Here is a 14478-nt window from a genome sequence, read left to right as displayed (position 1 = left end):
TTCATGCATGTAAATAAATAAATGCAATGGTGTAAAGTAACTAAGTACAGTTACTCAAGTACTGTACTTAAGTACAATTTTGAGGTACTTTTACTTTACAGGAGTATTTCCAATTGTCTATACTTTTACTTCTACTCCACTACATCTCAGAGGCAAATATTGTATTTTACTCCACTACAATTATTCGAAAACTCTAGTTACTAGTTACTTTGCAGATATAAATTATTATATTATAGAACATACATTAACCACTTTAGCCCTATTTTATACCTAGGCATCGCGACGCGTTGTGAGCTTGTAGATCTGCTATTTTCAAACATTTTGGTACTTTTACTTTGGTACTTTAAGTGCATTTTGATACCAATACTTTTGTACTTTTACTCAAGTAAATTTTGAATTCTGGACTTTTACTTGTAACAGAGTACTTCTACATTGCAGTATTGATACTTGTACTTAAGTAAAACATTTGACTACTTTTTCCACCACTGAAATGTGTCAATCAATCGATTAAATTAGGCTGCGGCTCAAGGACAGAGTGGATCGGCTATGGAGAGGGACGACGTTGGACCGGGTGCCCCCTCGATGCCTGACAACTGGACTGCGCTGAGGGACCTGAGCGACATGGTGCATAGCCTGGGACTCACCGTGCCAGAACAGAGGGCAAGGCTGGACAACATGGAGACCAAGGTGGCAGCCAGCGAGGCAGAAGTCCAGGAGCAGAGGGCCTTAGTGACTGAGCTTCGGGTGCAGGGTGCAGGTTAGGCCGGTCAAGATGCTATGCTTATTGTGCAAACATTAAGTGAAAAGAAGTTGTATTGGTATAGACCCAGGGGTCTTCAACATTTTCAGGCCAAGGACCCCTTGGCTGAGAGCGAGATAAAGTAGGGACCCCCATTATATATTGTATAAAATATTAATTTGTTCATAGATTTCATAGGCAGCTTCATAGACTTGTTTCACAGCATGCTGGATTCATGTTAATGTGTATTTCCAGACATTTAACCATGTACTCAAGCAATACTTAGTAAACCTGCCCTTCACTCTGTACTTAGTCTGCACTTTTCCCCCCCTACATCAAACCACTTTGCCAAAAATAGCAGATCTACAAGCGCACAACGCCTCGCAGTGCGAGGCGTTGTGCGCTTGTAGATCTGCTATTTTTGGCTAAAGTTCTCCTTAGAATAGGGATGCATGGTTGAAGTGGTTAATGTCAAAATCACACAAAGATTTGGCGGACCCCCTGTAGTAACTCTGAGGACCCCCTAGGGGTCCCGGACCCCCTGTTGAAGACCTCTGGTATAGACCGACACTGTGCATGTTTCATAGTTTAACATGTAACTTTCTCTGTGCTATATGTCAGAAATGGCTGCCAAATTGAGCAACATTTGGACCAGACTCACTGCCAGTGAGGACAAGGTGGAAGACCTTAAGGCCAGAATGTGGACCAGTGAGACGAAGGTGAAGAACCTTAAGACCAGACTCACTGCCAGTGAGAACAACGTGGACGGCCTTAATACCAGACTCACTGCCAGTGAGACCAAGGTGGATGACCTGAAGGCCGCACTCACTGCCAGTGAGAACAACGTGGACGACCTTAAGACCAGACTCACTGCCAGTGAGAACAACGTGGACGACCTGAAGACCGCACTCACTGCCAGTGAGACCAAGGTGGATGACCTGAAAAACCGAATGAGTACCAGTGAGACCAAGGTGAAGGACTTGAAGAAAGACAGTGAAGGTAATTTGAACAACAAAGGTGTTAGTAGTACATGCATGTAGGAGAGGGAAGGTTAAAAAAACAAGTTATTGGTGTTGTTTATTTCATTTAAGCTCATAGAATAGATGCTGATTTGACGAGGACTAGCTATTAGTAGCAGTAATAGTAGTTGTAAAAGTTTATTTTGGTCGTTAGCCACGTGACACTTCATACAACAAAACTAAAACAAAACAGCCCAAACAGCAACCAGACTACCAGTGAGAGCCAGATCGAAGACTTGAAGGAAGAAAGTGAAGGTAATTTTAACAGGAGATGTTCAGTGAATCCAGCCAAGACTGAGAGGGCAGTGTTGGAAAAAAAAATGATAGTTTGGTGTTAATTACTTTAGTTGAGCTCAGAGAATAGATGCTGTTTTGATCATTTTCTGTATTTTTGAGTGGCTAAGCTTTCTACATGGGAAAACTGCATGAGTGTTTTCTCTGATTTCAGCCCACCATGCTCAGCTGTCCACCGTAGGCACGAAGCTGACTGCTGCTGAGGACTTAGTGAGGAAACTGTGGAGTAAGTATGTTTAGTAAATAAAACAAGATATGACACAGTCATATTATACCAGGATGCGGCATGGCTATTTTCAAATAGCCGACGGTTGAAAGTGCTCATGTGGCCTATAGTTGCTTCTTTTGGGCTTGTTTTCCTAGACCTGGTTGCTTATTTCTATCAGTAAACATGGCAACGTTGAAAGGCCAAATGAGGAACAGCGCCACAGTTCATAGAGATACATACAGTGGCCAAACATAGTATTGCGGGTCGTCTTCAGATCCCATATTCTGAGAGGACATTGAGCCCTCATAGAGACACACGGCCGGAAGCGGAAGGCCTACAAATCCACGCCCACTTTTGACACTCGGGGTCCGTTAGAACGATGAACTGCAGCTCTCAATGCAATCTCTATGAGAGGCATTGTAAAATACCGTCATTTCACTGGTTAACTACTGAGGCTGTAGCGATTTTTGTTGTGTTCTAATAATCTGTCCCATTTGTTTAATTTGTCCTTTTTAATGTCCCATATCTTTCATCTCGATATACTACCCACAATATACTATAATATACTCCATCAGTATGTCAAAACCGCTAGCATCGGAGATCCCGAGTTTAAGTATATACGTCAAGGACGCATCCCTTGAGGTTTTCACTACCCAGAAAACTGGCGAAAGTGGCCGTTTTCAATAGGTTTTGGTCATTATCTCTGGAACAGAAGGTCCAATCTGCTCAGTTCAAAGCTTGTTGGATGCGTGACTTTGAGGACATTAAGCACGCAATGACACATTTTCGGGTTCTTTTTTTTTTTTTAGGGGAGACGAGATCTTAGTTGGGCAGGCGACCGCCTCTCCTGCCTCTACAGTGGGTTCGCCACTGGTCGGCGCTCGGCGCTCGTAAAGACAGTGATGTCACTGAAATGCCCGTCTGCTGTCTACCATCTGCTGTGTTAGCATTATGGGTAACTCGTTAAAGTGGCAAATTAAATGTGAAACACATCAACTATTAAGAAAACAAGAAGATATGTTGACAAAGACACTCCATACATTTGGAAACATATTTTGATTTAAATCAATATCGTCTTCAGTTAATGCAGGATAATTTTAAAAGTAGGCTAACTTTCATATCCTCTCATAGGGAATGCATTGGCAGCTGCTGTTCATCGTTCTAACGGACCTCGAGTAGCGGCGCTGTCTCAAAAGTGGGCGTGAAATTTGTAGTCCCCGTGTGTCTCTATTGCCCTCACACTAAATGACCAGCCAATGAGGAAAAAGTCACGCAAAAGTCACGCAAAAGGGCCAGCCAATGAGGAAAAAGTCACTACTAGCTGGAGTGTAGATAGAGACCAGGTTTGGCATCCTGGTAAAAAATAAGAACATTCAAAAACCTCTTACTTGATTGATGCTTTGAATGCTCCAGCCCCAGTGTCTCCAGGGGTGTGGCACCAAATTCTGGGTCAGTCCCACTTACACCCCCCCCTGTGACGCCCCTGAGTGTCTCAGAATGTCTGTCCCACTCTTACTGAAGTTAGTGAACTAAGATCCCACAGTAGATTTATTGAATTTTCACAAATAATGTTCATAAGAAGACAGTGCTGCCACCACCCCCCCCCCCCCCCCCTGGCCCATACTTTATTATGCTTGCAATGCAATGCAATATCCGGATCTGTATTTGACACTTTCTATTGAGTAATGTAGTGTCTGTTTAGATTTTCCATAGTCCAGATCTGAAAAAAGTAGTTTATGCTTTTATTTCTTCACGCCTTGACTACTGTAACTCTCTGTACACTTACTCAAAAGTCTCTCCATCATCTGAATATTGTACAAAAAACACATTTCTCTGATCCTGCATGTCTGCCAATCTCTTTTAGAATTGATTTTTTTCTGGTCTAGCAGCATTACAGTACATTAGTTTGCTTGCATTTGGGCACAGACCTCCCTCATTCTGAGAGTGGGACCCCCTCAAAGTTATTGATATAAAGATCCCATATTCTGAGAGGACATTGAGCCCTCATTGGCTAAAGGACCAGGCAATGAGGATAAAGTGCCGCAAAAGTCACGACTAGCGAGTGTAGATGTAGACCAGGTTGCAAACCTGGTAACGATATGATAATCATGCTGATGTGTTCACAGACAAACCAAAGGTGGCCTTCTCTGTCGGTTTGGGTGGACACACTGGACCATTTAGTTCTCTCACCGCTCTGATCTACAGGACGGTTCACACTAACATCGGCAACGCATACAATCCATCTACAGGTAGGTGGTGATGAGTGGTGGAAAAAGTTAAAGTATCAATACTGCAATTTAGAAGTATTCAGCTACAAGTAAAAGTCCGGAATTCAAAGAATTAAATATTGGTTGAAACCACTGACCATCCATCCATGATAGGATATTAACACAGTATTCACAATGTGTTATTATGTGTGTGTGTGTGTGTGTGTGTGTGTGTGTGTGTGTGTGTGTGTGTGTGTGTGTGTGTGTGTGTGTGTGTGTGTGTGTGTGTGTGTGTGTGTGTGTGTTCTGTCTAAGGTTTCCACAACTGAACTGTTGTGGAAAGTGGCAGACCACCAAGCCCCACCTGACAAGTCGTTTGATGTCACAAAATTTAGATAGGAGATCTAGGATATTCTTGTTCCTGTCATTGCTAAGGGTGACCCCACCGTCAGAGCTATGTGACATGGTGCAATATCAATTTAGGGCACAGAGAGTGAGAAGTACATCACTGATGTACTGTAACTGCTCTGGTGAAGATGGTTACTGATGATATGTTCAAGCTACAGATGAGGAGTGATGTTAATAAGGAGGATACTTGTAAGGATGAGGTAGAACAGGATGTGGGTTGGAGAATACAGATGTAGTTGCAAAAGATACATATTTGACATTAGATTATATCATTTTACATTCATGTTATTATGAATACCAGTTCTTGTGACATGTTAATGACACTTTTCACAAAACAAAATCATGAATAGTGAACCATGAATGTTCATCAAGTTGTTTCCATTTGTTGTTCTCCCAGAGGTCAATTTTAACCTTGACCTGACCTTTGACATGATTGACCTGATATTAAAAAAAAATAACATCAGGAATGGGTTCTACATATGAAAACCCTAAAAAAGAGGTATTAAACAGAGGTATTCTAAGACAAGCGGATTAAAAGTAAAAAATTGCCAGGCGTGTGTTTAGTGGCCATTTTGGATATTTTCTTACCCATTGCACTATATTCTGTTTATTGAATTTCATAATACATTTCCTTAGAATCTAACATGGTTTTAAATCTATAGGTAATTTACAAAGGAACCCTTTGTGTTCCATCTTTCATTAAAACCAAAGTACATCTTATGTCACATATAGTCACTATGTTGTCACTGCCTGTAATAGAAAAATATTCTAGATATGCAAATTTTAACAACCTTTCTGGACAATATATAGTCTGAGCTTTATCCCAACCATTTTTCAGAGAGAGATGGTCAATAATAAGAGAGAACCATCAGTTTGAAGTAGAATGCTTCATTCGGATTTTGAAAACTGTGTTTTGGCTTGTGGTTATAAAAGGAGTGATAACACACAGATAGCTACCACCGATGCAAGGCTATCACATTTTTCCTAGCTCTAGGGGTGTATACCTACCCAAAAATCACTATGAGAATTAATCCCCCCAGATGGTAATGATGACCCCATTTTTGGGGTCCTGGCTCACGGACTATTTGGTGAAACAGTCCTCTCTGTTAGAGCCTCCCACCACTGGAATAGTCACCCTACCGAAGTAAGAGAGACCACCATCTATCACACCTTCAAATTCAACCTTAAGAGATGGCTTAAAGCTAACCAAATTTGTAATCAGGGGTAATGATCAGCTCCATTAATCCCTGGTGTATCTTCTCATATTTTACTGCATTTGTTCTGTCTTCTGTACTATGTCTACTTGTCTTGTATTGTATTGATGATGTCTGTTTTTTGTAAGGATAACTATACCACAATTTTTAACAGCCTGCACAGGGACTACAGATGAAAATTTGCCAACTCTGGCTAACTCTGGCTCATTTACAGTAAGTGGATGTGGAAAAACTGACTGATTAATGTGCACTGTCCCAGATAAATAAATAAATAAATAATGTTCATATTCAGCCTCTCAATAAACTCATATTCAAAACTTAAACACTGTTGTCAGTGTCTATTTTATGTTTTTATGATTATTTTTAATAATACACCTAGAAGACCAATGTTGATGTGTTTTATCCATATATGGAACATGCAGTATTATGAGAAAAAACATCCATGTATTTTCACATGGACGTAATAATGTCTGGGTCCTTTATCTCATGTATACAGGCTGTAAAAAATAAAATAAAAAACTAACTCTGAGATAAAACTCGGAGGATTTGTATGTGTACATTAGCCTACATGGTACAATCCAAAGTGTTAATTGAACTCTGACAGCGTACAACACAAACCCAAATGGACTCTTACGGGTCCATTTGGTTCCAATTGTGAACTCTCAAATGAACACTCAGGACTTTATACTGCATTGCATGTATACCAGGGGTCTTCAATGTGTTTCAGCCCAAGGACCCCTTAGCTGAGACAGAGATGAAGCAAGAAGCATTTTTTTTATCTTACTTGGTAGAAATACCTCCAGGATATATTCTCTTAAATCAAAATGAGGGGGAAATTAAAGATTTACAGCCCAAGCAAAGTGATATAGTCCAAAATGTTGGCCCAGTTGCAGCCATTTTGAAAACTGGTGGCCATCTTGACATTTTAGGAATTCTGCGTGGCCAGGGGTTGATTATCAATTAGGGTCATCTGTGCCAAATGTCATGCTTGTATATCACTTGTAACTGAACTATCATGTATTGAAAACAGCAATTTCCCACCTGACTAATAGGGTTCAAGTGGTGGTAAATATCCTCTCGGGTCCTGGACCCCCTGTTGAAGACCCTTACTGTATACCGTGTACACGCAAAAAAAAAAAAAAAAGCACTGAGAGGAACGAGCGGAAAAAGAGAACTTAAAAAGGAGTAAAAGGCTAAAGCCATGCTGGGTGAGAAGGAGCAGGGCTGCTAATAGAATCCCTCACAGAGAACCAAGCTAATGAGGAGGTGTGCGGAGGAGAAAAGGAGGAGCCGCTAGGGTCACCGCCGGAGGTCAGCGCCGGGGGGTGATTGCTATGCAGGCTGCAGGTACCACGGGTCACCGGGGTCAGCGCTCTGGATCTGATGGCGAGGGTGACAAGCTAATGAGCTACGCTGTGTACAGAAAAACGGGGGGTTTTGAACCCGCGACAGAGAGAGCCGTCCGTCTCCGCTCCGCTAATGGTCCCGTTTTTCTGTGGTCGAGATCTTTTATTTTTATTTTTTAATGGTCGACAGGGAGCATGAGAGGGGGAAGTTGAAAGAGGCCGATCTAAGTAGGACTTTTATATACAGTATGATATATATTATTTTTTAGCAGTTAAAGCTGCACAATTATGTAACGTTTTCCTCTTCTAGCCCGGTTTGAACCCGGTTTCCTGCGCAAGTGCAGATATTTTTTTAACCATTGAGCTAATAGAGCCTGCCTGCTTGCTCAGGGGATGAATTGAATCGTTGTTTCAGATCCAGTGTCTAGGTGAGACATGACCTTTGACATGATCTAAATGTCTCAGAAGAGCAGGGAGACAAAATATAAACACCCCAATTAGTTATATTATATATTGAGTCCTCTGAGGCGAGCCTTCTAGAAGATGCTGTGTGTGTGTGTGTGTGTGTGTGTGTGTGTGTGTGTGTGTGTGTGTGTGTGTGTGTGTGTGTGTGTGTGTGTGCGCGCGCGCGCGCGTGCGTGCGTGCGTGTGTCAGGCTGGGCTCAACATTTGCATATTGAGCGTATTACCTTGTTTGCCTGTCCTCTGTAGTAATGTTTTGTTTGTCCAGAACCTAGGAGTACCACAATGTAAATAAGTCGCTGACTTTGTTTTATCCTTGACGTTTCTGTATGAAGCATGTTTTTTCTTTTAAACATAACATCAAATACATCTAATCAAATCAAATTAGGCCGCCTGATAAAGTGACATCAAAACGACTAAGAGTGTGTAGCGTAGCGTACTGGAAAAACGAAAGGTTGCAGACGCTTAATTAAATGTCACATACTCCTATTGGTTGGGATGATGCACAAGACTACATGCACACGTTTACATTTTGTGGCAACGCTGTGACGTCAGTGAGGTGCAGTTGAAAGACGATATGAATGCTCAAAACTTTGAGAGACAACCCGTTGTCGCTCGTCACGTTCAGAATCAATGTTATTGTCACATCATATGTTTACTGGTGTAAAACAATGGGTGAACTCTTTTTGTGCAAGGTCCATCGTTTTTTGTTATCTTCACGAGAGAAAGGGAAGAAGAAGGTGGGGGCACGGGAGAGAGATCAATAAAAAACAAACAAATTACCTTCATATTTACACAATAGTACCGTATATCTATCCGGTGCGGTAAGTACCTGGGGTAAGACACGTTGTAGTTCAAAGTGTAAATTGGCCGTAACAGAGGGATAAGTGGCTGACGCAGCATCCCGCCAAGACTTGCGTTTGAGATGACGATCACCAATCTTCTTGCAGATTTAGCCTCAAGTGATCCAGCTAAGCTTCTGCATGCACGAGAGAGAGAGAGGGAGGGGGGCCTTTGGGAATCCTCTGTGGCTCCTGAACAACAACAATCTGTCTCGACTGGCCCGTGTCAAATCGGTGAAGAGCAAGGTCTATAACAGCGAGCAGTAATAGCGGGGGTGGGGGGGGGACGTCGCCTGGAGGCCTTGTTAGCCTCTCCTCGTCTCTGATCAATGGACAATGACAACGCCAGGGGCTAGGCAAGGGCCCCATGGGTACGCTCGGTCAAGCCATGCAAGAACAGCTACCCCCCCCCCAAGCCATCCACCCACCCACCCAAAACCAGTGGCGCGTCAACATGGAAGCGCATGCAAAGCGCACCCTGCCGCAGAGGCTTTCATGTTGAATCTTTTAACCGTTTAAGACCGGGAATGCATCATGTCATTTTAAGATTTCTTCGGCCATTCAAAAATAGCAGACATACAAGCTCATAGTTGTAGATCTGAACTTGTAGATCTGCTATTTTTGAAAAATCGTGAACATTACATTTTGTGCAAATCTTTGAATATATATATTGTTAAGGCGAACATTTTTAACTCTCTTACAACTTCTGGGGGTCCCTGGAACAAAATATTATGAGATGGCGGTCCACGGCCAAATACATATCATTTTTGAGAACCACGGATTATAGCAACATAAAGTTAGGATTTAGAAGACATTTGTAGAATCCCCCAGAAGCAAAGATTTTAGTTACAGATGTTCGCTTTAAAAATATATACATTCAAAGATTTGCACACATTTTCCACGATTTGTCCAAAAAATAGCAGATCTACAAGCTCATAGCGTGGCACTCGGTGCCGCGCTATGAGCTTGTAGATCTGCTATTTTTTAATAGCCAAATAAATCTTTAAAATGACACAGATGCGTCCCCGGTCTTGATGGATTAACATGTCATGTTTCGTGTTCGTCTTTCGACTCTCACGGGAGCCATACACGCGGATGAGCGTGTTACATCCTTTCAACTTAACACTGAGTGACAGGCAGATCGGGGCCTGTGGATTGGTTTGTCAAGTAGGCTAATCTGGATGGGTCGTTTTTTTCCTAAGCAAATAATTTGATGACCAGTGTACCGGTAGGCAGCGGTTCCGGTAGGAGACACAAAGGAGACTCTTCGTGTCTCCTACCGGAACCGCTGCCGGTCATCAAATTATTGGCTTAGGAATGTGACAAACCAAAAAATATCCATGAATTCAAGTCTCCATGGGGTATAGAAAAAAAGTAATTTTGGGGGTGAAATATCCCTTTAATCAAGTGTATTTTCAGACAGTTAACCACTTAATCCCTCTATACTTGAAAAACTTGTACAGCTCTTTTTTCCCTCTACACACCAAACCTCTTTGCCGAAAATAGCCGATCTACAATCTCACAACGCCTCACAGCGCCTCTGCTTTTTTTCGGCTAATGTTCCCCTCAGAAAAGGGATGCTAGGTTTCAAGTGGTTTATGTAAAAAACGAGGTTCCTATCACACAGAGATTTGGCGGCCCCCCCTGTAGTAACTCCGAGGACCCCCTACTAGGGATCCCGGACCCCCTGTTGAAGACCCCTGTAATACACTATCTGAATAAAGCATTAAAAAAATGCATTGGCTAGATACCACAAGGTACATTTATTTGCCAAGGCAGTTAGAGCAGTCGTACAGAAGACAAAAAGTACACAACTTTGAAAAGCACAAATAGAGGCTATGACGTATGGGGAAAGTGTGATATCAGCTCTCGACAGCTCTCGGGTCTAGACAGCAATGGTGTAAGTACATTTACTCGAGTACTGTAATTAAGTACAATTTAAGGTATTTGTTTTACTTTTTTTTTACATAGAGAGGCATGGTGTTGATGTTGTTTGGGTCTAAAGACAGACAGACAGACAGACAGACAGACAGAGAGAGAGAGACAGACAGACAGACAGACAGACAGACAGACAGACAGACAGACAGACAGACAGACAGACAGAGAGAGAGAGAGACAGACAGACAGACATAGAGAGGCATGGTGTTGATGTTGTATTGGGTCTAAAGACAGACAGACAGACAGACAGACAGAACAGAGAGAGGCATGGTGTTGATGTTGTATTGGGTCTAGACAGACAGGCAGACAGACAGACAAACAAACATACATAGAGAGGCATGGTGGTGTTGTTTGGGTCCCATACAGTCAACAGCCCCGCCCTCCTCCCCCAAAAAACAGATCCATATGACATCCTCTGAAGTAATGCAGTGGTTTGTTCTTCTACTCAGCTGCAAAGCAAGCCAAGCCAAGCCAACCTTTAATGCATCCACCCTGCTGTAACTGAAGAGGAGAATGTGTGACGCTTCCTTTTCTTTCTGTGCTTAGCTTGCCCTCTAGCTGCAGTGGGAGGAACAGCGAGGGCGAGGTAAAAAAAAAAGCAGTGGTACTCAAATGTTTTACTTAAGTAAAAGTATCAATACTGCAATGTAGAAGTACTCCGTTACAGGTGAAAGTCTGGAATAAAAGATGTGCTTGAATAAAAGTACAAAAGTATTGGTATCAAAATGTACTTAAAGTACCAAAAGTAAAAGTATAATGTTTGAAAATAGCAGATCTACAAACAACACGTCGCTATGAGACGCGTTGTGAGCTTGTAGATCGGTTATTTTCAAATAGCCTAGGTATAAAATAGAGCTAAAGTGGTTAATGTATGTTTTATAATGTAATAATTTATATCTGCAAAGTAACTAGTAACTAAAGTTTTCAAATAATAGTAGTGGAGTAAAAGTACAATATTTGCCTCAGAGATGTAGTGGAGTAAAAGTAAAAAGTACAAAAAAATGGAAATACTCCAGTCAAGTAAAAAAGTACCTCAAAATTGTACTTAAGTACAGTACTTGAGTAAATGTACTTAGTTAGTTTACACCACTGAAAAAAAAGCAATCACTAAGATGCATATATCATTTCATGTTTTCCACCCAAGCCCCGTGCACATGAGAATGAAAAATGCATTTCTCTGATTGCTTTCAAGTAATTTTCGGTGATGTGGGGTATAAATCAAGGCGTCACGGGCTGATGAGCCAAGACGAGATTTTTCTGCAGTCTAACAAAAAAATCATTTTGAGTTGTGATTTATATAAGTTCACGGGCTCTTGCTCTTTATTGCAGCGCTCATCTTTTTTTCTCTCCCTCTCTCTCTCTTTTTTACGACGCCGCTATGCTTTTTGCTCCAGAAATACCTACAGAAGTTCTGAGAGGAGCCGTTTGATCCACAGTCAACTAAAGATAGCATTCTAAACGGGCAGTATAGCGGTCATCCCGAGCACGTGGTTCTCAAACATTTTCATGTGAAGGACCCCCAAATTGATACGCATTTGGCCAGCGGGAGACACTTCGACCTGAGCTTGTAGATCTGAGCTTGTAGATCTGTAATTTTCAAAAATAATCTTTTAAAAGTGCCAAATGTGCACAAAAACACAAAATATTTTCAGATTGCGGGGTCTGCGGACAATTACATATTAATTTAGACATTAATTGAGATGAAAATGTTTGAGAACCACTGGTTTGAACCATGATAAAAAAGAAAAAATTAAAGCAAGTCCAATAATCAACTACACTTTAGAAACAAGCCCAAAAACCTGCAACCACCAATATTTACAAGCTACTTTACATGCAGAAAAACAAGCCCAAGTCACTTATAATAAGCAGACATGGCAACACTGTTGTGCCGTGACCTGTAAGAGATTTGCGTTAAAACATGTTAAAAATAACATGTTGAAAATAACCGATCAACAAGCTCACAAGATAAGATCATATAGGACCTTTATTGATCGTGCGAGGGGCAAAGACAGCAGAGCAGTTAAGATACAGCTACAGGACTATAGAAAAAAACTGTAGATACAGTATATACAATATATATATATATATATATAATAGTACACCCTCAACAAAGCCACCCTTATCAACATTTATAATAAGAGAACACACACTAACCATGTCAGATAGTTAGTGTCCTTACTGTAATGAACTGTTGTTACTTCAGAGCTAATTATTATAGTAATATATTATATTATTACTATTGAAGGAGCAGAGTGACCAAACCATCGGTGGCTTGTAGATAGCAAATCTACAAGCTCACAATGTGTCGCACCGCACTTAGTTACTTTACACCACTGCTCATTATACATCTTCATGGCTACTGGCACAAAAGGCAGTCTAAGTCTACTGTCTTTCTCCGTGGGGTACAGACGAATCTATCATTTCCCCTCATGCTCAATTGCCCCACAATTTCCATTTGGAGGGGGGTGTCTGAGTAGCTGAAAATGTTAATGTGTACACATCAACAAAATGGGACAGTAACAGGCTTAAGTGTTTAAACTGTTCCCCATTAAACTGTTTCCCCAGAGGACTTCTGGAGGTCTCCGAAACCCCACTGTGAGAACCACTAGCATACAGTGCAAAACATCCCCCAACAACAACCCCACCCCCAACGTAACGGAACATAAACCAATTCAAGCCGGTGGGTTTCTCCACAAAGCTGGGATGTGATTTTTCCACCTCAGGTGGGATTACCGCGTTGTTGTTTACACCCAGAAAGGTCCTGATGATGAGGACAATTTCTCCTCTCACTCCAGATGAAAGCTAAAGCCATCATCTGAGCGCCTTCTGAAGCCGTCGGGCTCTAACCTTCCGCACATTAGCCACTCATCAAGCATCCGGTTAAGGGGAGGCGCCGAGGCGGGGAGGGGTAAAGGATGACTGCACACCTCGCCATGTTTATCCTAATGAACTTTGCCAATTTTTCAAAGTAGATGAGAATTTAAGTGCTTTGGACAAGGTGAGGACATTCGGGTCAACAGCGGCATCAAACCCGGGCGGTAATGACGAGCCCGTCGCAGTGAGAGCCTGAGAGACACAGGTTAATTAGTGGGAATCCCTTTTCCACTCTTTGCCCCATGCCGGTGACTAATTTAATGGCTTTATTAAAGGAGGCTTTCTGCCTAATTAAATTGGTCTAATCTTATTTGCTCGAGTATTGTTGAGGGGATAAGCCCGAGGTGCTCCCACACGTAAACGTCTCATTTCGTCATAAACATACAAGCTGCCATGTGCATGCGTTTGATTGATTGAATACTTCATGTAAATGTAAACGGCATGTGGTACAGTCAGACATTAAGGCTAAAAGGATAACACATTGTTTCCATTGTATTCAATGCATCAACGTAGCATAACAAATACAAAACATTATGTACAAAGGAGAAAAATAAAGAAATGGTGGCAGTGTAAGACACCTCCTTTCTATGGGAAATTGCATTTACCTCCCCTTGTGGTCTCCTGATAGATTATTTTTCAGGCCAGTTATGAAAGAAACCAGTGATTTGCATCTTTTAATGGATGTCAGGTATGTCAGGGCATTCCACATTTTGGTGGCAGAGTAGTAGAATGAGAATTTTCCCATGTTTGTTCTATATTTGGGTGGTACCATATCGTTGTCGCTCCCCTTAATGTTGTGGCTGTGGGTGTCACTCACTTTGGAGAGTTAGTCAGGTATGAGGGTATTGAGGGCACTGTTCCTTTGACTATCCAATCCCATTTTTATTTGATTATCCCTGTCTTCTACCCTGAGCCATCCCAGATTAG

At 41.8% G+C, this 14478-nt stretch overlaps 1 protein-coding gene across 1 annotated transcript; it reads left to right on the top strand.

Moving 5' to 3' along the window:
• Nucleotides 1–546: 546 nt before the first annotated feature.
• Nucleotides 547–13286, top strand: LOC308102635 (uncharacterized protein; the record flags this gene model as incomplete). The annotated part of the gene is made up of 4 exons (XM_080452435.1): nt 547–757; nt 1361–1738; nt 2207–2278; nt 13243–13286. 4 exons carry the CDS (start codon nt 547–549, stop codon nt 13284–13286), a joined length of 705 nt encoding a protein of 234 aa, XP_080308561.1.
• Nucleotides 13287–14478: the final 1192 nt, after the last annotated feature.

This window comes from Gymnoscopelus braueri, assembly GCF_963280865.1.
Source record: "Gymnoscopelus braueri genome assembly, chromosome: 16".
Taxonomy (NCBI): domain Eukaryota; kingdom Metazoa; phylum Chordata; class Actinopteri; order Myctophiformes; family Myctophidae; genus Gymnoscopelus; species Gymnoscopelus braueri.
Note: the sequence above shows the minus strand (reverse complement) of the source record. Positions and strands in the feature narration are given on the sequence as shown.